The following is a 26910-nucleotide window of genomic DNA, read 5'->3' as shown; positions in this document are numbered from 1 at the left end:
TAAAAAGGTCATCCTTCTCTGTTACGACCCGCTAATGATTTTCGCGCGCGGAAGGGTATATCGCGGTCGGAAAAAGAATTTATCATTAAACGTCCATCTTCGTTTCCGGGCGCAAAAAGACGCGCGGTGAAAATTCGCAATTTGCGTCGGTGCCGAATGGCGCGGTGGTAGCGCGGATGGCCGGGCGGGGCGGATCGCAAAAGGTAAAAGAAAGTTGGAATTAGGCGCAGGAGGAACGCGATAAAACTATTAAGCTGAGTCCCAATCGAAATTTAATAGCGGCGGCAATGCGTGCCGGCATATGCGGAACGCGAAATAATCGAGTCAAATATGAAAATGCCGGTGCGAATGGAACGGCGGAAGATTGCCGAAAAGGGAAAAATTGATGGAATTATTGGAACAAAGGCCGGGGCCTTTAGAGTCGATCCTCGACGACGCAAACACGCGAATTAATTTGCCCGTGACGCCCCTCCCCCCCCCTTTCCTCCGCACGCCGCTATTGGAAAGACACCGCGGTCCACGGGCTGAAAACTCAATGGGGATGGAAAACTCTGTAGCCGCATAACGAACCGATCTACGAACCGGAGAGAAAACGCACGCGAAGTCGGACAAAGGGAGAATGAGTGAGAAAGAGCGTGAGCGAGAAAGAGAGAGAGAGAGAGAGAGAGAGAGAGAGAGAGAGAGAGAGAGGAAACGCAGAAAGAGAGAAAGAACGCCGGGCACAATGAAGTATGAAAAAAAACGCGTGCCAAAAATTCCATCTCGTTGGACGCGCCATTTTTACGCGTTGCCGCCCTTGGGGAATTGAATTTCTATCGGGCGCCGCGCTTGATCGTTCTGACGAATTATTTGTCGTTCTGACTTTCGTCGACACGGCGACATCCGTTTTTCTTTTTCGTTTCGCTTTTTTTCGCCCTTTTTCTCGATTTTCTTTTTTCCCTCCTTCCCTCCCTCCCTCCCTCCCTCTTTCTCTCTCTCTCTCTCCCTCTCTCTCTCTCTCTCCCTCTCCCTCTCTCTCTCTCTCTCTCTCTCTCTCTCTCTCTCTCTCTCTCTCTCCCTCCCTCACTTTCTCTTTTTGAGGGTAGGCGGGCGAGCTCGTGTCATAGTTGTTTCGGAGCCTATTGTTTCTCCGTATGAAGTTTGCGAGCGAGCCGATAACGCGGTAACAGTGGCGGCAAAGTTATGCGAAACAGATTCGTTAGCCGCGCAAAAGACGGGATTGCGATTCGGGAGGGATATATATTAAGGACGCAACTCATTCTGAGATTTTCCGTCGGTAATTTAAAGTGCTGAGACTCCCGAATCCAAAGGAAGCGACGGGAAGCAGGAAGCGGACAGCGGTACAATGAAATCTGCCCGAAACGACAATGGTATTTGCCAGACAACAAATTCCGTCTTGCTTCGGCGCGATCTCCGAAAGTGGCGCCAAACATTACGACGTCACGTCAACTATTGTTTTAACAAGCCAGATTTTCCGATATACCTATTCCGATAAATTAAAATTCAATGTTATCCTCCGAAGGACTAGTTTTGTTATCCCAATACCGCGAGCCGTAGATTCTGCATTAACCCTTTGTTGCACGTTTTTTTCTATTAAATATAAATTTGTGAAAATTGTTACTCGGGGGTTTTTGGGATCGCTGAATACAAATTCGGTATGAAAAATACGAAATTCAAAATGGCAGATCCAACAGGGCGGAGGAAATGTTCAAAATCAGCCGAATTCGCTTGAAATATGTTATTTAAGGGTTTTTCAGGTTGCTAGTTACAAATTCGTTATCGAAAATTCGTTATCGAAAATGCCAGAGCTATGACGGATATATACGGCAAAGTTCGGTTGATACTGGTCCCCGGTTGCCCGGTTCTCAAGCGCAGTTAGTTTATTTTATTTCTATAATTATGTTCGCCATATGAGATCCGTCATTTGGAAGTTTGTACTTTTCACACCGGATTCATATTCAGCGACTTCAAAAACCCCCGAGTAACAAGTTTCAAGCGAATTCGACTGATTTTGAAAATTCCGTCCGCCATATTGGGTCCGCTATTTTGAATTTTGTATCGTTCACACTGGATTTGTATTCAGCGACCCCAAGAACCCGCAGATAATAATTTTGAAATATACGTTATTACTGAATATTTCATGTAAACGAATTTATTCTCTAAAAACGACAGTTTTGTTCAGCATATGCTTATTAATAACAAATTATTTATTTGACATGAAAGTTGATGAAAAGGTGAAAAATTTTAATTATTGGAAAAACAAGCTTGGACGATAAGTGACAATCCGAGAGACAATCGCTATGCAGCAAAGGGTTAATCACGCGGACTTCACGATAATAATCTCAGGCTCCAGCGTTATAACAGCCATTCTTTACGACCTATTATCCTGGATTATCGCAGGACGCGCAAAACGGATGAAATTCAAAATCAGACTCGTGAACCAAGATTATTACAGGCTATGATTAGAGACGCAAACGAGAGAGGAAAAGAATTTGCTCCGAAGACATTCCAAATTCTAAATTTCGACTCGGAATACAATGCGAATCTTGACAATATCAGTCTCTACCCTGACAGCCCTCAAGTTCACGTGCATGCTATATGTATAATACAGTATAACGCGCATCGTACTCATTCATCGACATTCCGAGCGAGACCAGACGGGCTGCGCGAGAGTTCGTCAGAATGGAAAACTTCTCGCTCGACATTGTCGACATTGAGAGGGAGTCGCGAGAAAAGAAGCTCGAATGCCCGTAGACGTCCCCCGAGGACGTTGGTTTGCTTTTCGCGCAGAGAGACAGAGAGAGAGAGAGAGAGAGAGAGAGAGAGAGAGAGAGAGAGAGAGAGAGAGAGAGAGAGAAACGGCGAAAAAAGGCGGCGAAAGAGGAAGAGGGGGAGGGGAGGCACCGACGACGGGGGGAGAGGAAGGATAGGGAAGGAGAGGGAGGGCGAGGGAGCGAAGGGTGACGGTCGTCTCTCACTTTCGTGAGTTATTAAATTGCGAATTGAGGGAACGGCGAATACCGGCGCCGCGATATGCATTATACAATGGACGCTCGTTTTTCACGCTTAATCTCATTAAAGTCCACCCGGGCTTCGCCGTTAGCCCCGAGGGTATTCCCCGTTATAGAAGTAGAAAATCAAATCTGCGAAAATATACGCACGCGCGCGGAGGCGGCGAGCGAGCGAGCGAGCCGCGCCGCGCCGCGCCGCGCGTATAAATACGGACGCGGGCTAACGCGATTATTGTGTCGTGCCGATAATCCTTAATGCACTCGTTAATGCAAAAGTCGGTGCATTTCGCGGGGGGCTTCGGGGGAGGAGGCGCGTCAGGCTATAAAAAGCTATCCGGATAATGGGAAACGCGATTATGGAAAAGCGCGCCGACATTGACGGCCGCCGCCGACTCGTCATGGATTTGCACAGAATGCTCCGATTCTTCGTTCTCGCGGTGTCGCAGTCGCCATCGTCGTCGACGTCGACGTCGACGTCGACGTCGACATTGTTCGACGTCGAGCGTCGTGCCTCTCGACCCGACGAAAATTTCCCTCGCTCATCCCCGTCGAGAGACTTTCGGCACTCCGGCGAGCATAAGAGCGCGCACGAGCAAGGTCGTCGCGGCTAACAGCCGGAAAGCGGGATTAAAGTCGCGAAGAAATAATTTCTGCGTCGAAGGAGCCCGACGTTTTCACGGTGGTTCGATCAGGGAGACCTCGTCGTCGTCGTCGTCGTCGTTCCACGGCTGCCTCTGCGAGAACGCCGGCCTTTCACGAGCGCGGAATAAACGCCGGTGAGCTTGGGATTCGCGTCTTTGAACTTGACACGGGTCACCTGACTCCGTTGCCAGCCCCGCCGGCGTCCTTCCCCTGTTACCTGCACGACCCGGCCAAGCCGCCGCTCCTTGGTGAACTTTACTCGGCCCCGAGAGCTAACGGTGCGAGTCGTGGAATCTCCCCCTCTATGTGCGAGCTCCCTTTTTCGGCGTATTATCGTCGTTGCAGCGCGTGTTCATTGATAGTTTTAACGCATCGTTCGAAGCGAGCCAACGTGGCAACCGGAGCGCCGACGACGACGACGGGATGGGCCGTTATTTCGGAGGAATTCTCCCTCGCGAAACGAAAACTTTCAGATTTGACGAATTGTCTCAAGCCGAGTAGAAAAATTCACGGGGCTCTGGTAAGGGCCTGATTATTTTTCTCTAACATTAATCGGGTCCTAGTGAGGATAGAAAGACAAGGGCCCCGCAAGATGTGTGACAAATGGTTGAACAAGTCTTTACAAGACAATATTATGAGGGCCTTATAAGGCAATATCAGCAGGGCCTTATAAGGAAATATTTTCATCACTGCTTGAGTACAAATATTTATTCTCTTCATTCCAAGAAATTTAGACTGTAATTTCATTGTTTCTTTATTTATTTATTTATTGTATTTCTCTATTTTTTTATAACCTCGTTAGTATACAACAGGGATTTTTTTATTTTTAAAATATAGCACACTTTGCAATAAAATGTAACACTCTTTACACATAAAGATCCTGCTACTGTTTTGATTAAAGTTTGCTGCATTTCAAAACGGAGGTAGTACTAGAAAAATCCTTGAAAGAGACTGATGAATATGGCAACTATATATAATAAAACAAATAAAATTTGTCTTTAATTGCGGTATGATTAAAAAATCTTTTAAAAAACCAGATAGAGCGTGCCTACTAAAACATAATACTAAACTATGACAATATTATCACCCGCTTCAGATCTTATTAATTTTCACTATAACAAAACTTGATTTTGTATATGTGAAGCATCCTCTTAAAAAATCCTCCTAAGGCCCACATTGGTTTTTCATGTTAAAGCGTTATTTCGTAAAATTTAAGGCATCCCTAAAAGATCCTTCTCAGGCCCTTCTCAGCTTTTCCTATCAAAGTGTTATTTCGTAAAATCTAAGGTATCCCTAAAAGATCCATCTCGGGGCCTGATGTGGTAACGAGGCATCCCTTTTTAGGACATCCTGTTTTCAGCTTTATCGAGGCCTTATGCTTCATGAGGATGGCCCTGACAATTTTTTGCTCGGGAAACTCGCGAGAACGGCGGTGTATGATCGAGTAGTCGCGACGACGTTCTCGGATGAGGAGGGTCACTCTCGCACGATTAATTGACAAATCTGTGGGCGAAAGACGGTCGCTCTCTCGCTCCGGTCGCAGACGCATTACGACACATTGCGCGTAACACGTAGGAACAACTTGCCGACTCGATTATTTGACATCAAGAGCACGCGCAGAAAACGCTTCGAGCCGGTGAAGCTGCCACAGATGAATAGATCGCGCGGATTCCGCCCGCTGTTTATTTTACCCCCGCCTCGCCCTTCTTTCGTCCACTTTTAATGAAGCCCGTTCCGCTCCAAACTATGACCGCAACTTGCCGCGCCCTTCGAGTTCTCCGATACACTCCTCTTCTCCCCCACCCCCTCTCCCCCTCACTGTCTCACTGTCTCTCTGTCTCTCTGTCTCTCTTCGCCGAAAGTTTCGGCAAGTTCATGATCTGAAGCGCGACTGTTCCGCTCGAGAACGATTTTCTTCTCGGTCCGCTGAGCGGGAGCTGCGCTCACAATTAGCGCGAGGAGCAGCCGGAATAATCGGAAGCTAATTCAGAAACTGCCACGGAGGGGCGACGATAATTAACCGGGCGAGCGAAACGGAAAAACGACTAGCGGCTTCGGCGGACAACTCGGGTGATAAATCCGCCACGTGTCGTTCGAGGCCTCGAGAAACGGAGACACACTTCGGAGTCTCTCCTTCATCCTTCGCAGCCCGACCCTCCCTCGCCCTCCTCTGTCGTACCTGCGATAGGATTCTCTTCGCGTTCAGCTGTTCGTAATTCCGCACGTTCGGCTTCCCGCACCTCCTCCGTGTTTTATAATAGAGCATGCCCCGATCCGCACTGGACGGGTTCTCTTTATTTCTCTATTATGTCCGTTCTGACCCCCTCCCCTTCCCTCCCACCATGCCCCAGCGCTCGCTTGTTTTTCCTCGCCGGCACTTCAGATTTCCCCTCTCCCGGCTCGTTCGGCTTCATGAAACTTTTATTACGAGAGGCAACGTTGTTTCTTCCACAGCGGCACTTTGATCATTTTAAATTGTAGTACAAGTGCGCCAGATTAAACGAAGGAAGCCGCGCGCGAGTTTATCCTCCTACGGAAAAAGAGAAAGGGCCGGCAAAAGGAATGGAAGCCAGGGAGAGCGAACGGGACAACGGAGCGCGCGACGCGCCGCGACAAAAGGGAAGAATCGATTTCGCCGAGTGTCCCGTTGATTGCGCTATGCCTGTCTGCTAATTGATGTCTACTTTGTGCCGCATGCAACGAGTGGTCGTACCATCGCGAATTAATTAAGTCGCGCGAATATATACATACGCACACACATATATACATATATATGTATAAACATGCATATATAGATACACACGCGCACACACACACACACACACACACACACACACACACACACACACACACACACACACACACACACACACGCATACACTGCAATTGGAATAATAAATGAGAAATCGGCAACTGTTGCGGCCGCCGTACGGCGGAATCCGGCTAAAGGGAATTAAATCACAATATTGCATCGGATCGTATTAATTAATGAAAGGACACTCCGCCCGCCGCAATTAATAAAAGCACATTATGAAAAACACATGAGTCGGCCAAGTCGGCTTATTATTGCATCGCGTTCGCGAAATATGCATCGCATTATGGAAATAATTTTATCTTGCGAGCCGACACAACGCCGGCGCGCGTTCAATGTGAGAGAAAGAGAAAGAGTGAGATGGGGAGAGAGAGAAAGGGAGTATGGCCGCGCACTCGGGAAAATTTAATAAAAGTCAGATTAATGAAAAACGGCACGCGCGCTCTTGTAACAACTCGTCCTGCGGTAAGCCTTCGCACACGATGGCCGGCCGACTCTCTCTCTCTCTCTCTCTCTCTCTCTCTCTCAGATCCGAGCGGATGCCCAATTCGGCCACGAAATTGCTAAAATCCGCTAAAATCGAATCGCCAAACCGAACCTCCTTCCCTTCATCGTAATCGCGAGAACCTCGGTTTCTTTGGCCAAGCGATTTCTGCGAATGGGATGCCCGAGCAAAAAATTGTTAGCGCCATCCTCATGAAGCATAAAACCCCGATAAGACTGAAAGTAGGATGCCTTAAAAGCGGATGCCTCATTATTACCACGTCCGGCCCCGAGATCGATCTTTTAAGTATGCCTTAGATCTAATAAATAAAGCTTTGACGCAGGGAAAACTGATAAAGGCCGTAGAAGAATTTTTTAAGGATGCCTTAAATTTTACAAAATTTAACTAATGTGGGCCTTAAGAGGATTTTTAAGAGGATGCCTTGGATATACAATATCAAGTTTTGTTATAGAAAATTAATAAGATCTGAAGCATGTAATAAAATTGTCATGGTTTAGCGTCGTTTTAGTAAATACGTTCTCTATCTGGTTCTTGTAAAGATTTTTTTAATTATACCGCAATTAAAAACAAATTTTATTAGTTTTATTAGTTGCCATATTTATTAATTTCTTCCAAGGATTTTTCAAGTATTGCCTTCGTCTTGAAATGCAGCAAACTTTAAACAAAACAGTAGCAGGATTTTTATGTGTAAAGAATGCTATATATTTTATTGTGCAAAGTGTGCTGTATTTTTAAAATAAAAGTTTCTTGTTGTATACTAACAAGGTTGTAAAAAAAATTAAGGAATTGCACTCTAAATTTCTTGGTATGAAAAGAATGAATATTTTTATTCAAGCAATGATAAAAATATTTCCTTACAAGGCCCTCGTAATATTGCCTTATAATGCTCTCATAATATTGCTTTATACGGACTCGTTAAACCATTTATTACACATCTTGTAGGGCCCTTGTCTTTCTATCCCTCCTAGGGCCCGATTAATGTTATGGAAAAATACTCGGGCCCTTACCAGAGCCCTATTAATTTTTCTACTCGTATGAGACTCTGGAGAATTTCCTGCAACTCGCCGAACGGCCGAACGATCAATCGTCGACGAGGACGCTTAAATTCGACGTCACAACGCCAGCCCTCCTCCTGTCTGCCCCTTCGCGCCGGATTGCCCGATGAATTTTTGCGGTGTTTTCGCGAGCCGACGGGGGAGAGGGGGGGGGCGGGATGGGTGGGAGCCGGCCGCGCGCTTTATACTTAGCGGTTTAATATTCGCGATGCGAAATTATGCCGGCGCAGCGCGCCGTGCACGCACGGCCGAAATGTTGCCCGGCCAATAATAATCAAGCCGCTATAACGATCGACGTCCTGCTGGGCACTCAGCTTTAATTACACCGGTTGTCATCCGTGTTTACTCGCGGAGAATACGGGGCGCGTTCCGCCCCGATAAAACGCCATCCGCTGACGGCGACGCCGGCGAATATTTCCGTGCTGCTCGACGTTAATTTGGAGAATGTGCGCGACGGCACTGCGCGCGCGTGCTCCGTACTACGGAATTGATGAACCGTTTTTCATAGCCGCTCCAGGAGATTCCCGCCGTGTGTTTCGAGAGAGAGAGAGAGAGAGAGAGAGAGAGGGAGAGAGGGAGAGAACGAGAGAGAGCCTCGCGTCGAGCGATCGTTACATTACGCGGGCCGGAAGTGCGGGCGATAATGAACGGGTCGGCGATTGTTCTTCGGTTTAAGTGCTCGTTTAGACGCCGAATCGAGAGAGTGTATATCTCTACGGATGATTGATTAATTAATTAGATCGACGCCGCGGGAGCGGCGGGACCGGAGAGGAAGGGCTTCCCGATTCCCGCGTTAACCGTCCGACCTGATGATGAAGGAGAGGAAATCAGACCCGGGCGCGCTTTTACGGCGATAGATCGTGCGCGACATGCAGGAAGGAATTCTGTTCGCGGAAAGAAAGATCTCGAAGGGAGAGATGACACGCCCGTTATCGCGAGCGAAGGCACACTCGGGAACCGAAGGTCCCGCCGGCCGTATTGGAGCCCGGCTGAGATCAGATTGGCGGAGCAATTGACTGCGGCCGTTCGGCGGAGAAAGCCGCGACTGTGCGACTGTTGCAAAATTCCCGATGCCGAGATTGGCGTGCGCTCTTAATCTCGGCTGAATCTGATTTGCAACGCTTGCAAAGCAGCTTTCGCCGCAGCCAGCGTGCGCGAGACCGCAGACTGCTCGGGAGCGGGAAGCTCGTCTGCGGGAATACCTTCTGCTTCCACGTGCTGCGACCGAGCGCGCTTACCGTGTCGTATCGGAATATTCTCGCTCGCACTGAGCGCGCTGACTCGCGTCCGCTTCCCTCCCGCGCGGAAGTAACGAAATCGAAGCCCGCCGATTTCCGCGGAGGGTGCGAGGCAGCAGCAGCAGCAGCGAACGCGCGCGTCAATCAAGCGCGGGAAAATCACGCGGCTGGTGTTTCGCAAACGAGCGATCCGCCGCGCTGAGTAAATATCGCCAAACGCCGTGCGATCTTATTATCGGCGATTCTCGCGCGGCTTAGCGCGTTTAATCTCGACGTGTAGGCGTCAGCGGACGAGCGGAGTTAAATTTGCACAGGCGCTGCGCGGCGCGGGGAGGGGTCGCCGCGACTGCACGGCGCCAACTTAAAACAATACGCAATGCACGCGGGCGGACGGGCGTTTTCCGGAGGCCGCGCTAATGTGTGAACGCACGAATTAAGGATGAATATTTATGAATGACTTATCAATTAATTAAGTCAACGCGGCGCGCGAACAATGGCCGCTCCATTCGGCCGTTTAACCGCTTAATTGGACGCAGACGTAACCGCGGCGGAGCGAAGCTCTATAATTAACGCGGCGGCTGAAATAATAAATGAGGAAGCGATGCGGAAGATCCTGAGCCCTAAACGACGGAGTTAAGTCCCATCGATTTTCGACTTCTGCGCGCGCGCGCGCGAATATAAAACTCTCTCCTGTGAGATCCTTTATTCCGTTGCGCGGAGTTCATCGACGCCGCGCGCGCGCGGCTCAATCTCGCTCCATCTTGACGCTCAATTGAACGTCTTCTCGTGCCTTCCGCAGGAGAACAGTTAAAATTGCACCGCGCGGGAGTTAGCTCCGTGCTCGTGTGCAATCCTGGAATATTAGCGGCGAGCGTGAAGTATCGAATATTAGCTGTTATTATTTCGGAACACGAGACAATTCGCTCGACGTTTGATTGAGAGAAGGAAAGGGAAAGGGAGAGGGAGAGGGAGAGAGAGAGAGAGAGAGAAGAGTCTCTTTCTGTCGCTCCACCGCCGCCCACCCCTGCAACGGCGGGCGACCGGAAGATTTATTTTGCGAATATACAGCCGTAATTTATCGAATGACGCGAACGGATCCCTCGAATCTTCCGATTCCGAGTTTTTCGTCTCTCTGTCTTTTTTCTCAAGCGAAGACGGACGCTCGTGCGGGCGAGCGAGCGATTGTTTCGAGGAGGAGGGTCGCACTTACCCTTCCGCCCTCACCCTGTCTTCTCCTTCTTTGCCGTGTAGCCTCCCTCGCGCCGCCATCTACCCTGCCAAAAGTTATTTCCGCTGGAAATTTATCGCTTTGGCGAGAATCGAGGCGTCATTTCCGGGCGAACGAAACAAAGAGAGAGAGAGAGAGAGAGAGAGAGAGAGAGAGAGAGAGAGAGAGAACGCGCCGCGGCCGATCTCGCTCGTTGGAAGAATAATTGGCGCCTCCGTCCTGCCCGCCTTCTCCTCGTGTTTTATCGCCACGGCCTCTTTAACCTACCGCCCGGATAAAAGTATCGCGAAACTCGCGCGCGCGCGCGCGCGCGAATGTAAATCGTGTCAGGTAAAAGTACGCGTGACGTATCGACGTGTATCCATCTTGCTCCGAGCGAGGGGGGTGGGGGGAGGGGGAGGGGGCGCGAGAGCCAACGGGAGACAAGCGCGCGGTCGCGTTCTTTTATTTACAAACTTCCGCGCGGCCGTTACATCCGATTGAACTTTCGACGACGATAAGCGAAGCACGCGCGACTGCAGCTTCTTCGAGTGCGCGCCCGTAACGAGATATAGCGCGCTTTGTTTGTCCTTAGCAGCGCGTCATCCGCTCTTCGATAAGAAGCGGAATCTCCCTCGGTCGCTTCGATCATCCTTATCGCGCCGCTTGAAAATGTCAATCTCCATCTGGCGTTAATAATGTCACATTCCAATGTTCCCGATCGGCCTCTCGACGTCGAGCCGTTCGACGGGACGTGCGGAATCGACTCGAAGTACAACTCGAATTTCGACTCGAGGACGCTAAGGACGACCGCAAGCAGCGAGCGCGAGAGCTGCTTGCAACCCGTCGCGCGATTACGTCGTTATCATCGCCGCGTGATCGTTCGAAACGAACGGTCTCCCGCGGCGAACAACAAGGAGGCGCCTGAAGGAGCGACGAGGCGAACTAGGCTCGCGATAACGGGGCGAAATTTCCGATCTGTTCCCCTCGGCCTCGAGATCGACCGCCCCGAGGGGATGGGGGGCCGTTTCGTTTCCTGAAAAGGGTCTATGCAGTGAAGAGCAAAGAGGAGGAGGTGGAGGAGCTGCCGGGAGTAAAATCGAGGGAGGCAGCACTCGACCGATTAATTAAAAACTTGGAACTGCCGTGTGTCAAGGAGCACGCTCGGTCAGGAAACGACGCGGACTCGTTCGATGTGACGGGATAATACCGCGGTGATTCCCCGCTTCGCCTACGGGGCTTTCGGCTCAAAAGTGGCGCCCTAATAAGACAGGAAGGGCGGATGTCACGACGGGCACGCGATTGACCGACCCTGCCTTGTGTCTCATCAGACGGCGAGCGTGGAGAAAAAGAAGGGACTGAAACTCGCTTCATTATCCAGATCTGAGCAAACTCGCCGACTCTGCGCTTGATGTAATCCAGGATCGCCCTGTGCGCGTGTCGATATCCTTACGCAGCGGCGGGCTCTCGTGCGATAACGCGTCGGGTCGATTGTGCGACGGAAATACGCGAAACCGCGGCGCGGCACCGCGGCGCGGCGCGGCGCGCCGCGATTCGCCGGGCTGTCGCGGTATCGCGTAAATTTAGCAGAGCGCTTGTTAAGGAACGACGAGAAGCGAGAGGTCGTGAACCCGATCGCCGCTATCTCGGGACAGTACAGGTAATTGTCGCGGTTAATTCCGTGATTTTCTTCGTTCCCAAAGCGGATCGGATAGCTAGTTCGCCCCAAGTTGGTGGAAGTTGGAAAGCTGCGCTGCGGGTAATTTAGTGCTTGTACGGTTGTTATCGATTATTGGAAGCGCGATTCGTTACCGGTAAGTATCCGCGCCGCCCCGGGATACATAAGCGCAGGATGGTTCCGAGGCGGCGATACTTTGTCCACCGCATTTCCCGGCCCGGCCGGGGCCGAAAATCTCAGCAGGAAAATCCCGAAATCGCTAGGATAGTTTTCCATCTCCTCCGTGATCAACCACCGGATCGAACCGGTATCGGCGATATCGCCTAGATTTCGGATGCACCAAAGGCAACAAAGGAGCACGCAGGTAACTGCTTAATTCGCCGAGATCAAGAACCCGCCACCACTAAAAGTTTACATCAGCCATTTTCAGCTCACTCACCGAATATCCGCAGCTCAGAGTCGGCCACGCTCCGCCATCCAGATCTGGAAGAAAACAGACAAAAAACTGCAATTTCCCCGATCAGAGATTTAGAGAATCCGACTCGGACAACAACAACAAGTGCGCGGATTGATAACCGATCGATTCTTCGCGATCGTAATCCGAATCGCTCCGATGATACGTCATGCCTCGGTCGGCATGCTGGCCGAAGGGTTTAGAATAGAAAAGCGCAGCGAATTTGTGCGAGGCTTACCTTCAAGCCGACTCTGCTCGGCCCGAACCGGATCCTCCGGTGCGACATCGACCGGATCGACGAGCAAACATCCGTGTCTGTGTACGGCCGCAAGCTTCGCTCCCGGCTCGGCTCTGAAACAAGAAAACGGTTCGCTTCATTAACGATCAGCCGGGCGATCGATGGATCGACGATACATATATTATAATTTACGCGAATCTCGACTACGCTTTTTCAGAAAATCACTCACCGACAGCGAAAGTGCGGCGGCAGCCATCTTACCGCGTCACTGCAACACGAATACCGAAAATTCCGCCGTCGCGATCACGCTGATCGACATACAATAAAGAGCCCGAGAATAACGAGCGACTTCCCGAGCAAAGGATACCCAGAGCCATCCTCTCATAAGGCCCCGATAAGACTGAAAATAGAATGCCCTAAAAGGGACGTCTCATTATTACATCAGGCCCCGAGATGGATCTTTTAGGGATACCTTAGATTTTGCGAAATAAGGCTTTGATGGAGAAAACTGATGAGGGCTTTAGAAGAATCATTTTAGGATACCTCAGATTTTACGAAATAACGCTTTAGCATGGAAAACTGATGTTAGGGCCTTGGAAGGATTTTTAAGGATGCTTTAGATATATATAGGTAAAGTTTCAAGTTTTGTTATAGAAAATTAATAAAATCTGAAGCGTATAATAAAATTGCCATAGTTTAGTATTGTTCTAGCAGGTATGCTCTATCTAGTCTTTTTAAATAGATTTTTTAATTATACCGCAATTAGAAACAAATTTTATTAGTTTTATTAATTGCCGTATTCATTAGTTTCTTCCAAGGATCTTTCAAATATTGCCTTCGTTTTGAAATGCAGCAAACTTTAATCAAAACAGCAGCAGGATTTTTATGTGCAAAGAATGCTATATTTTATTGTAAAATATGCTATACTTTTAAAATAAAGAAATCTTGTTGTATACTAACAAGGTTATAAAGAAATAAAGAAACTATAGTCCAAATTTCTCGGAATGAAAAGAAGAAATATTTTTACTCAGCAATAATAGCAATATTAAAAATATTTCTTTATAAGGGCCTATTAATATTGCCTTACAAGGCTCTGTTGATATTGCCTTATAAGGACCCGTCGATTACATAAACGTTTGTTACATAAACGATCTTGTAGGGTCCTTGTCTTCCTATCCCTACTAGGGCCCGATTAATGTTAAGGAAAAATAATCAGGCCCTTACCAGAGTCCTTAATTAATTTTTCTACTCGGATTGGTCACGCGTATTCACCGTGCCGAGCACCGTTATGATTCAACGGCAAGCCGAAGTCGAGAACGCCGCGCGCTCAAGGTCGACGCTTGCTGCCGCCCGTGTTACCGTATCATGCGATTTCCCACCTGCCTGTACAGAGTATTCAAAAATACCGTACGATATTGCGGTAAGAGCGCAGGAATGTGGGGTTATTCCCGCGTTCTTACGCGGGCACGCGCGACGGACGTTTAAAAGTGTATCCTTCGGGACGTCCGGACGCTGGGAAACTTCATTGTCGTCTGATAGACTAGCGAATTGAGATAAGGGGGTGATACCTTCGCCCGTACACAGACCTAATTTGCAATTTACGGCATACTGCAGCGATAACGATAGCGTGGCGTTAAAGCGGAGCGATCTGAAGCGACGCGTCTACAGCAGCGGGGCGCGGCGAAAAGACCGTCGGCGTGTCCGAGAAAGATTTTCCGCCGGGAAAATTTGTCGGAATGAAGCGAGTCGCGCGGCTAAGAAGCGTGCTTTATTATCCAGAAATTCACGAGCTGCTCTGCTAAAGTTTCGTCTCGCGGCGATACGGCGGTAACGATCAGCATAGTCCGTGACTCGCCCTTCCGATCGAGTACAAAGGACTCGAGACGAACCAAAGGGACTGCCGGCGACCCCGTGAACTCGCTCTCTTGGCGTGTCGTCCCGCCTGACGGCCGACGATCGCCTAACGAATCGGAAAAATCGAGTCTCCTCTCGCTGGCGCATCGCCGTGGAGTCGCCGTGGAGTCTAATTAAGCATAAAAATAACGAGACAGCCGCGCCCACGACGTCGTCGAAATCGAGCGGCTCGCCGCACAGTGGGGTCAGATGACATTCTTTGGTTGAAAATTCTCTAGAGACCCGAATTTTCAACCGATCATCGACACCAATAGATGAGGTTGATCCTGAATAAATTCCGAAGAGATTCGTCTTGCCAAGATTAAAGAAAAAATTTTTTTCCCGAATTATTCACTACACAGTTAAAAACATTTCGTACTTTTGTTAAAATTATTTGTGTGTAGAAAGTTTCGTGTCAAATTTTTTACACAGTCGTTACACGTGTGTTAATTTAACATATCGTTGTTGTGTTACCTGGACTTTCTTCTGTTAAATTAAGATTATCTATTTTCAAGTACTAAAATGATATTTCCAAATATTAAAATAACACAATTTATATGTAACTGCATAAATTCTTGCCATGACACATTTTATATTGAAGGCAACACGTAAAATGTGTTACTTTCCTCATTATAATAGTTATCATTCATGTGTTAAATGTATAGTGTTAACATTTCTGATATGTGAAGATTGGATTTTTAACACATAGATTATATCAATCTAACATTTTCATTTCATTAAATCATAGATCATTACTTTTCCTAAATGTTGAAATAACTTCATTGTATGTCAATTTAACACAAATTGTGATTCTTGACGGCATTCAAATGTTAAATTTTTGTGTTAATTTCTTACATATTATGTGCGTTATTTTTTAATATATTTGCTGTATGTTAAATTAACACATAAATGAGAGTGGATGATTTGAGGAGACACATGAAATATGTTAGATTTAATACATCATTTCTTACAGTGTAGCCCCAAAAGAGGAAAAATTATCGTTAAACGCGAGAAACTTGTGAAATACTCATTATTCGACACTCATTTCTATCTAATAGCGTATTCAGCGGTATTGAAACTATGAAACCAATCAACAGACACCTCGAGACTTATCTTGATCTTGAACCAGAAACCTATTAACCCCAAAACTCATATGCCCAAAATACAAAAACATCAAATATAGACCCGTTAAGCACAAAACTGAGGGATTTTGAATCTCAAACCCATCAACTTAAGAATCTATCAATCTGACAACTTTTTAGCTCGTGGATGCATGAAACTGTATATATTAAGAGCCCCGAATAGTCCAAGAACCCAATTTAGCCATAGCTCGAGAACCTAATAATACTCGACGTTGAATATTCAGCTATAAAACATTAAGTTCAAGCCTCGAAACTTTTAAGATAAATCCTAAATCCGTGAACCGTGAACCGATAATTTTTTCCAAATTTTGGCTAGACAGATCTCTTTGGGATTTGTTCAGGATCAATCTATTGGTGTCGATGATCGAGTTGGAAATTCAGGTCTCTAGAGAATCTTGAACCAAAAGATGTCATCTGGCCCCACTGTGCGCCGTCGCGATGTCGTCGAAATCGAATGGGAGTCGCAAAGACGTCGCGTGAGCGAATTATCGTCGCGGTATAAATTTCTCACGAGGAAGAATCTAAGACGTCAACCGCGGTGAAAGATCAATTAATCCGACTCCCGCCCGCGCCGGTCGCTACATGTCGCCGTCTTCTTTCAGTCTTCCAAGTGTTTTCACAATTAAGTTTCGAGGCAACGAGATGAGGCGGCATTGTTGCTAAAAAGCGCCTCTCTCGCGAGGGACTCAATTAGAAAGTGAGATCCCCGTTACTTTCGCGACGGAGAATCTTACTTTCTAATTAAGAAGTGAGTAAATGTAAATTTCGTCGGCTCACTCTCCGCCCCGAACTTTTTCAACCCTTTCGATGTTAAATAGCGATTAGACCTTTCGCCGTATTATCCTTACGGGACAATCAGTACGTCTCCTCTTTCATTTGTCTCTCTCTCTCTCTCTCTCTCTCTCTCTCTCTCTCTCTCTCTCTCTCTCTCTCTCTTGCGCCGAGTGCGCCGCGCCGTCGTTCGCACCTTCGCTTCGCGATCGGAAGCGCGTTCTCTCGCGACGAAACTTGCAACGAGCGAGCGAGCGAGCGAGCGAAAGAGAGAGGCGGCGACGGACAAAACTTGGTCGTTAGCCTACAAGCTTCGAAGCCACGGGGTATCGAGATAAAACGATAATGCAGCTCGCTCGGTGAGGAGAGAGGGTGGCACCCTTGGCTCGAGTCGGTGCGTCGTCAGATTTGTCTCGTTAGAGCTCGCATTGTGCCTGCCTACGGTCGATTTACGCTCTCTCTCTCTCTTTCTCTCTCTCTCTCTCTCTCTCTCTCTCTCTCTCTCTCTCTCTCTCTCTCTCTCTCTCTCGTTATAGCCGTTCGTCGTCTTTCGTAGCTTCCCCGGGCCTTCCTCTCGGGCTCCTAGCCGGCCTTTTTCCTCTCCTACGATCTAACGAGCTTCCATTAAGACCACAATGCGTTTCCCTTGTTTGTACGTGATTGGCGGTATTTACCGTAGCCTGTATTATGTATGCGCGGAGGGGACAGAGGGGCAGAAAAAAGATGAAGAAGCAAGAGCGAGAGAGTGCGGAGTGCGCTATCGCGCTAAATGCGCGCGCGCTTGTGGAAAAAATATCAGAATAACGACACGAGTAAATGAGATTTGCGCGGCGGAGGGACTCGACGCGCTTCGAAATCCAGCGGGAAAAGATCGTGGAGAAGATCGACGAGATCGATGCGTACCCGAGCAAAAAGTTGTCAGGGCCACCATCCTCGTGAAGCATAAGGCCCGAATAAAGCTAAAATATCTTTTTTAAATAAATCCTTGTTGTATATTAACAAGGTTATAAAGGAAATGAAATCTAAATTTCTCGGAATGAAAAGAACGACGAATATCTTAATCTCAAGCGATAATAAAAATATTTCCTTATAAGGCCCCGTTAAACCATTTTTTTTATACATCTTGTAAGTCCCTTCTCTTTCTATCCCTAGTAGAGGGCCCGATTAATGTTAGAGAAAAATAATCAGGCCTATACCAGAGCCCTATTAATTTCTCTGCTCGGATAGGTGCTGGGCAAAATAATTCCGAGAGACGTACGCGTAGAATATTTTCAAGTGTATTAAAACGCGACAAAACGTAATATGATTTCACGCAGGCCCGGCGAGCAGACTCGCACACATCGATATGGTCTTTTTCTTTCCTTCAAACAAAACTTTCCTTTTCCCCGGGTTAAAATATACCGTACTTTCTCACTAACAAGAAAGTATCATTAGCAGGGATCGATAACCTTCGTCGAGCTTCTTGTCCCAACTTCTAAAGTTACGGCATTTAAAATTCCGTTTAAGACTCAACTTCAAAGTTTCTTCTTAGGCCGCAGAAATTACGAGCATATCGGTCGGTGCTTTACTCTCGCAGATAGTATCATTAATTTAGAGCGACTCCCTTTTTGTCCGAGCGTTAGGCTCCACCCGCGTTGATTAGTATTTATGCGTGCCGGACGTTAATAATAATAATAGTTGTAACAACTCCGTTGCGTAATTCCGTGCGTCGGGCTCCAGAGCGATAAATATTTATCGCCCGCCCCCCCCTCCCCCGTCATTTTTCATTTCGCACACGCGCGCGCGCGCATCACGCGTCATGAATCAGTTCGCTTTTTATCATAAATACAAAATATATAATCGTAAATCGCAAATTACACAAGAGTTTTGCATGTTACAACGTTTACGCACCCGTTGAACGCACGGCGTGTGTGCGACCCGTCGTCGCGTCGCTAATGACACGGCAAATTTATTCTCGTCACATTACCAAATTAACCTGCCTCTCGCTGTAAACTCCTTTCGATCTTATTTATCTTCACATGAGCGTCGCGTCGTCGCCTCCAATTACGGCGACTGCGCGAGCGACCTCGCAGCGCCGCTTGAAAAGCGACGAGACGATGGGCGCGGCGGCGGCGACTGTGCGCGTTTTCGCGTCACTCGCGCGATTATTCACGATTTTGCGCGAGGATCTCGCGGGTCGATGCGGTGTATCAAATATAAGCCGACCAAGGAAGAAAAAGAGGGATGCGCACGTTCGCGCAGCCGCATTCACATCTGCACCTTTCCCTTCGACTTTGCGAGTTGCAAAGAGGACTGAACGAACGCCGGATGCAAACGTCCGCAATATTCGCGTTCGCCGTTCGCACACCTACTTGAGCGCGACGTTCTTGAAAAGAGACTCGCGACATGCTCGCGCGGTCGACGCCACATGAATACACAGACATCTCGTGCAAAAAATTGGGTAAATATATAGAAAAGGGTACACGTCGCCGATTTTATTCATTTTGAAATATGTTATAAAGGATGAAATTCTGAGTGACTTTTCCTAATACAATTACATGCTTATATTTTATTCGTCGCTTATAGTTTCTGAGATATTTGACTTTAAAGTTTTATAAATGGTACGTTGAAGTATTTGATGTTGAACAAGCAGTTTTCATTCACTTTAAATATAAGAAACGGTACATTTAAGCGGGAGAGGGGCTCCGCCCCTGAAGAGGCGCCCGCCTCTAAAAAGGGATGCCTCATTATTACACCACGTCAAGCCCCGAGATGGATCTTCTAGGGCTTAGATTTTACGAAATAAAGCTTTGATAGAGAAAACTGATAAGGGCTTTAGAAGAATTTTTTTGGGATGTCTTAGATTTTACGAAATAATGCTTTAACATGGAAAACTGATATGGGCCTTAGAAGGATCTTAAGGATGCTTTAGATATGCAAAATCAAGTTTTGTTGTAGAAAATTAATAAGATTTGAAGCGTGTAATAAAATTGTTATAGTTCAGTATCGTTCTAACAGGCACGCTCTGTCTGATGCTTTTAAAGATATTTTTAATTATACCGCAATTAAAAACAAATTCTATTAGTTTCATTAGTTGCTATATTCATCAGTCTCTTCCAAGGATTTTTCTAGTATCACCTCCGTTTTGAAATGCAGTAAACTTTAATGAAAACGGTAGCAGGATTTTTATATGTATTTAAAAATGGCTATATTTTATCATAAAATATGCTATATTTTTGGAATAAAAATCTCATGTATACCAACAAGGTTATATAAGGAAATAAAGAAATTGCAGTCTAAATTTCTGATTAAGAAAAAAAAAAGGAATATTTTTACTTAAGCAGTAATAAAAATATTTCCTTATAACGTCCTATTAATATTGCCTTGTAAGGATCCGTTAAACCATTTCTCACACATCTTGTCTTTCTGTCCCTAGTAGAGGGCCCGATTAATGTTAGGGAAAAATAATCAGGCCCTTACCAGAGCCCTCTTAATTTCTCGAGTCTTCTAATGAGTAACGTTCGTGTTCGCTTGCTTTCCTCTGTCGCAGCGAGTTCCCCGGAGCCGCGCAACTGCCCGTACCTGGGCAAATTCACGGTGACCGAGGTGAATCAGAATCAGCGGAACACGCGCGAGAGCCGCAGAGGTCAGCAGCATCAGGAATCGTTGGGGGCGCGTCGCGACGGCGAGAAGGTGCGCCACGCTCAGGAGAGGAACGAGGACCGGCGCGGGCGGAAGCTGGACTACGAGGTGGAGAAACGACGAGCCAACAACGAGTACCTGGTGCACGAGAGGATGGGCCGGCGAGCGCGCTCGAATCATGGCGGCAACCGCGGCCGCAAGGACTACATCCTGCCGGCGGACGAGGCGTCACCCTGGCGCTCTTCGGAGCTGGAGGAGCTGCTGAGGGAACGCTCCTTGCGATCGAAAGTCAGGAGGTCAGGCGGCGAGCCGGAGCAACGCGCCGTGCAGGAGAGCTCGCGGTCCAAGACGAGGAGAGCGCGCCGCGACGTCGAGCACCTGTCGAGGAAACGCAACACGAGGTACGCGAAGTACGGCTCCGCCGGGGAGGACATCAAAGGACTCGCGCCGGCGGGGGCCGAGGGGAGGCTGACGAGAGCGACGGAGGAAACGACGCGGCGAGGTGCAGCGACGCTGAAGGACGCCGCCGCCGGCGCGGATTACAGTGGGACGGCCAACAGATCGAGGAGATATCCGAAAGTCGAGGACTTCGAAAGTCGACCGGACACGGATGACGTCGGCCGGTCGTTCTGGCCCGTCGACCTCGACGGCTCGTGGACCAGCAGCGCGCTGCAGGTGCAGGACGATTATTTCGGGGATTACTACGCGGAGCCGGGCGAGAGCCTGCCGCGCAAGAGATCGCCGAGAAACACGGCCGACAAAGGTATGACCTATAAGGACCTCGTGAGGATGAAGAGGGAGCTCGAGGAGCATGAAAAGGACGACGACGCCGTGGAAAGGCGGGAGAAGAGGGACGAGGATGACTCGAGGTGCAGCTCCGAGGTGACGACCTTAACCGTCGGCTGCTCCACGGCAGACAGGATGGAGTTTCAAAGTGACTGCGTCGACGACGACGCGGGTATCACCGGTAATTATCTGCCTTTTCTTCCTCTTCGCTTGCGATCACAGCCCCGTTTAAGCACGCGACGCCTGGTGCGACGGCGAGAATTATTTTTTTCGAGGTATCTCTCGGCCGCGCGGAAGGTCCGACGCGCGGCGAAGGGGTGTTGTTTTTTTGACCGAACGCTGGCTGAGCGGTTGGGAGTAGATGGTTAGAGATGGGCGTAGAGGGAGAGAGAGAGAGAGAGAGACACGGGTGGTTTGATGGATATTTTGTATACTACGACAAATCGGAGAGAAGAGTTTCAAACTTTACTACTCGCCCGCTTCCTTCCAGTTTAGCTTGAGAAAATCGTTCGTGCTTTATTATTATTTCAACTTTTTTCTACTTTACGTGAGATTGCTGCATCTTGTTGCTATTATTGGGAGAAAGATGAAAAGTACAAGTGGGCCAAGAGGATCAAGATTTTTATACGGATCCGTAGACACGACGCAGGCGGCCAACTCGGGATGTACCGATATAAAGAGAGAAGCGGAGGGAATGTCTATTTTACGAAATATTGCAAAACTGTCCTTCTGACAAAGTTTTCATCGCAAATAGCAGCGAAACGTTCGCAAAAGGAAATATAACTGATAACCGCTCAGAGAGATGCATACGTATGATCAGTTTAAATTTTTCAAGACCCGAGGAACTCCCGTTCCGCTTCTGCGAAGAGATAAGAACTCGACGAAGGAGTCCATCTCTCTCCCTCTCCCTCTCTCTCTCTCTCTCTCCCTCTCTCTCTCTCTCTCTCTCTCCTCCTCCTCGCGCGCACGCGAAATTTGCGTAGCTAATATTAATCGAGTCAACGTTAGTTGAAAGTCCACCGAAGACGCGACATTTATCGCGCTCTCGCGGAAACATCAGCCGGAGACAGTATGACGAATTCGAGTCTTTCAGCGTTAAAAGCGACTATATTAGCGCGAGCGCGAGCGCGAGCGCCTTATCGCAGTCAAACTCGCCCGTGTCTGCGCCCGTTTATCAATCCCGGTAATGTCGTAACTTCATTACGAAAGTCGAAGTGATACTCGAGCGCGCGCGCGCGATTCCACATTAAGATCGAGATGCCTGAATGTCTGAAAGAACCGCGAGGCACGTCTGCCGCCCCACGGCCTCTCTTCCTCCCTCTCTCTCTCTCTCTTCTCTCTCTCCTTCTCGTCCCCGTAGATATTCTCGACCCTCGACATCGTCCAAGTTTATTTCGGCGAATAATGGCACTCGAAGGGTAACGGCCTCGAGACCCGCCCGGCACTCCTCCCCCCGGCCCGTTATTATCCCGAAACTTTCTCTCCGAGCTCCGTCGCGTTTCGCGAAGACCTTTGGCAGCCTCGTGTTTTCTCTCTGCCTTCCAGCCTACTCCTGCCACGGTAGATGGTTCGACGCCGAGGGCACGCAGTTCGTAATCGCCACCCCGTTGGCGCGCAGGACGGCCTGGCGTTCGAGCGAGAACAACAGGCCGCAGCCCTACAGGAACAGCCGTAGACTGTGCTTCATGTACAAAGAGAGCGGCGGAGTTGTCAGTTTGACTGCCAGCCCCGTGGCTTGTCAGAGGGGCATCCCGCCGCCCCCGCCGCTGTTGGCCTTCAACGCAACCAGCACCGGTAAGTGGCAACCTTCATTAACCCCTTCCTGCCCGTAGTCGACGCTTAGCGTCGTTTTATCACCGACTGCACGCGCGCGCGCGCGCGCTGGTGAAACCGGCGGCGCGGCCAACGAACAGAGAAAGAACACTGAGAACAACAGCGGGAGTACAATCGCGGTGTGCGCGCCGCGAGCGCGCGCGCGCGCGGCGTTTAAAGGGCCGGCCGAGATTATTCGATCGAGTCCCTCCCTCGCGGTTTTACGGCGGATTTTTCGGCGAAACTTTCGCGTCGTCCGGCGCTTCATTCCTCGCTTCATTCCTCGCGCCCTGCCTTGGCGCGAGTGGGAAACGAGGAGGGGGCTAACCTTCTAACTCGCTATGGTACTTCGCTGGGGTGCAACGACCGGCACTCTCTGCCAGATTTTCGGCCCTTCTCTCTCTCGCGCGGATTTCGAGACGCGCACGGGGGGTATTTATCAATTGTTACTCGATTCTTTACTCGATTTCCCCTTCACCGCGTATACATACATATATATATATATATATGTCGATATTTGATGAAATCCGGGTGTAGCCCGAAAGTGTCAGGCTATACCGGACAGTCCTGGTTTCACCCCGCTCGATCGGAGGCAGGCTCAACTGGCAGGCGAATTCACGCGAGCGGCGACGGGAAGCGACGAGAAATCCTCCCCCGTTTTGCCGCATAACGGTTCAACATAGTCCAATAACTTCGCCCGTGACATCAGGCTGCGCCATCCAATCGAAAGCGCAGAGTCAGCGATTGTCATCCATTGCGTCGCTTGAAATCTCGTCGCGGGGAGTGCGTGACAGCCACGCATAATCTGCCGCGACATTCGCACGCGCGCGCGCGCGCGACAGCTCTCTGTGACAAATAGACTGCGACAGCGCGTTGATAAACGCTGCTGAATTATGCGTCGCTAGACCTAAGGCTATCTCGCAGGCGCGAAGTAACCGTTAAATATGCAGGATATATTATCCTCGCATTAATTACGTTGTCCGTTTTACCCCGGCGGCCTTGATTTTCACTCGGACGTGTGTGCACGCGTATATATTGTGTATAATAACCGTGATTTATCACGGCGCCGTGCTCTCCGCCGGCTCGCAGCCGAGATAACGCGATGGTTCTCCATTCCCCCCTTCCTGCTGACGCGCGCTCCTGCGACGACATTTCTCTCTCCCCGCGAGGTCTTAAGTATCCGTCACTCCTGTCGTTCCAGGTCAATGCATGGAAGCGAACGGCGGGCGGATCGGCCGACCGACGTACCTGCTGACGATCGTCCTGCTGACAGCGGTCGCCGCGATATTCAGGTGATTCTAATCGAAAGCGCGACCTACTCAAAATCACCCGAGGACACGTCCTTAGGCGATTAGTCGACAGCGTCGCCGGACACTCAGTGTGGTCGTGGTGACGAAGGACACTGATGACGCGCTAACGGGCGGAGGCTGAGGAAGGATCAAGAGAGTGCGACATTTTCGGCCGCGGATGAAGGAGAGACGCGAGGGACGAGAGAGAGAGAGAGAGAGAGAGAGGAAGCCGTCGTCGTCGGCGGGTTCGGACGTGTTCGCGGCTTCTGTTAGTTTCTTCAAAGCTGTCGGGAGAAATTCGCGCTCGTGCGATCGCGTCGCGTTTCGCGAACGAGCAGGCGGCCAGCCGCCCACCCCGTCGTCGTGGAGAATCGAACGGATAAGAGTGGCAAGAGGGAAAACGGCGGAAATCGGAGTGATCGCGTCGAGATCCTGCTTGACCCCGAGAAGGACGACCTCGGGCAGAGGCGCGCTTGTGAATGGAAGGACAATCGGCGACGGTAGTGCGCGACGCGAGCCGAAGCGACGAGAGGAGATCGAGCGTGGGTTTCCCCCGGCCAGTAGCTTTTTTTACCGGACATAGGCGCGTTAGGCACTAGCTAATTGAAGTCTGTCGGGCGGAGCTGACGAGAAGTTATCGAGCGATTTTTATGGTTAGACCATATCACATCACGAAGGATATCGCGGTGTCGCGACGATCGGCGCGAGCCTCGGTCAGAGCGCGAAAGACGCGACTCGCCGTGCAGGGACCGATCGTCGGAGTCCTCTCTCTCTCTCTCTCTCTCTCTCTCTCTCTCTCTCTCTCTCTCGTTCTAACCAGTAAGAAGTGCGATCGTTACTTTTTAAGACGGATAAAGGAGCAGAGAGAGAGAGAGAGAGAGAGAGAGAGAGAGGGAAGAGAATACTACACGAAGAGACTATATCCCCTCGATAAGTGCAAAAAAGCGAGAGAGCATTTACTCGGTAAATATTTTCTTCGCCGGGCGAGAACGCTCATTTCTTTGCTCATTCTCGGGCACGTACCCTCTCGATAAATACCGAGTAATCGACGACACGTAATAATTATATCGATAATTACATGTAATTACCCGCGGCGAACACCGTGCCGTCGCTCTTCGATCGGATCGAGCGGAAGAGAAAGAGGGAGGGAGGGAGGGGAGGAGAGAGAGAGAAAGAGAGAGAGAGAGAGAGCCACCTCTCGCCTCGTCCTGACTAAGCGACACGCCACGAGGGATAAAGGGAAGTGTGATTGCCGGTGAGCCGCGCGTTCGCAGGAGCAACGAGTGACGTGCGCGTCGCGCACAAGCGGAGGCTTAACGAGCCCCAATTGAGCCGGTGAGATCTTGGACGGTATAACACGTTAAATATGTCGCGCGTTACTTTTCAGCGCGCGGGCGCAGCCGAGGCTCGGGGAGATCGGGAGGTCGTTAGACGCGACGAGGAACACGCAAAAAGGGCAATAACAGTATCGGAGCCACGGGAGCGAGGCGAGCGTACTTGCGGAGAGTCTCATTGCGGCGATCTCCTCTTTGGAGTTGCCGCTTTTTCTTTTCCTGTCCGTGATCTCTCCGTGAATTCCCGGCACCTGCAGCTGGCTGCGCGCTTCCTCGAGGCTCACGGCTCACCGCCTGAGCATTTTTCTTTATCCGCGCGTCAAGATTTCGCCGCGAGCAAGCGCACGTCGCGCCGCGGAGAAGACGGCGAGAAGACTTTCGCCTGTTGGCGAACGCGGAGTTGCCGGCCGATTACCCAAAAGTTCCCATCGCTCAAGAACGATCGAATATCCCGAAGGATTCGTCGCGCGCGAACGTCATCCCGAAGATCCGAGCGGCGCCTTCGTCTCGTAGGAGAGCGACCGGCCGGTGAATCGCGACGGGATGCGCACGGACGACGTTTCTCCGACGATCCTCTTCGGCGCGAACGTTAACGTAAGCAATAAGCAATAAAGATACAAGACGCGCATATACAGAGAGAGAGAGAGAGAGGGATGGAAAGAAAGAGACACATGCATACAAGACAGAAACACGCATACATGCATACACACATAACACACACACACACACACACACACACACACACACACACATAGGTACGCGGCGTTGGCACGCTCGAGAGAACGGTGATAACGAGGAGGATGTTGCGCTTGTACACGGAGGTGTATGGAGTGTGGAGACGTTAATCCGAAGGAACTCCATTAATCAGTTCCGATTCTCGCGATTATAGTGACGATGAGGAAGGCCGAACGTGACGTAGGAGACGCTATGATATTATTGTAACTAATACAGAGTCTATATATTATATTATTGTACAACCATCTTTGTAATAATTAAGTCGTAATCGAGTGACGAGAGAGAAGTGTAGAAGCGCGGGGCTGGGGTGGGGGGCAGAGCGAAAGACAAACCAAAGAAAAAGTTAGAGGGACGACGACAGTGTGAGAACGGTGAGAGCGGGAGAGCAAGTGTGTGCCAGAGGATGCGTGCGTGTGTGCGAGAGCTGAAGATAATGTGAGAATGAGAATGAAAGAGAGAGAGAGAGAGAGAGAGAGAGAGAGAGAGAGAGAGAGAGAGAGAGAGAGAGAGTGAGAGAGAGAGTGAGAGAGAGAGAGAGAGAGAGAGAGAGAGAGAGAGAGAAAATAAGAGAGGGGGCAAGAGAAAACGAGCGAACCACAGAAGAAACCAATCGCTATTTTAGCACTTTTTCAATCGCGTTGTACGTAGTTTCTACGCCATTACGATTTCCGTCGGATTTCATTTAAT

At 49.3% G+C, this 26910-nt stretch overlaps 1 protein-coding gene across 3 annotated transcripts in view; it reads left to right on the top strand.

Annotated features, from left to right (window-relative positions):
* The window catches only part of LOC105182044 (uncharacterized), a 361561-nt gene extending 334867 nt beyond the window's left edge, over positions 1-26694 (top strand). For all 3 annotated transcript variants that reach the window (XM_025303340.1, XM_011139187.3, XM_025303341.1), the window contains 3 exons: positions 20176-21234; positions 22599-22847; positions 24067-26694. In XM_025303340.1, coding sequence (XP_025159125.1) covers positions 20176-21234; positions 22599-22847; positions 24067-24161 — 1403 coding nt within the window. In that variant the 3' untranslated portion in view covers positions 24162-26694. The remainder of the gene's footprint in view (positions 1-20175; positions 21235-22598; positions 22848-24066) is intronic.
* Positions 26695-26910: the final 216 nt, after the last annotated feature.

This window comes from Harpegnathos saltator, unplaced genomic scaffold (assembly GCF_003227715.2).
Source record: "Harpegnathos saltator strain DR-91 unplaced genomic scaffold, Hsal_v8.6 scaffold54, whole genome shotgun sequence".
Classification (NCBI taxonomy): domain Eukaryota; kingdom Metazoa; phylum Arthropoda; class Insecta; order Hymenoptera; family Formicidae; genus Harpegnathos; species Harpegnathos saltator.
This window is presented reverse-complemented; position numbering and strand designations above follow the sequence as displayed.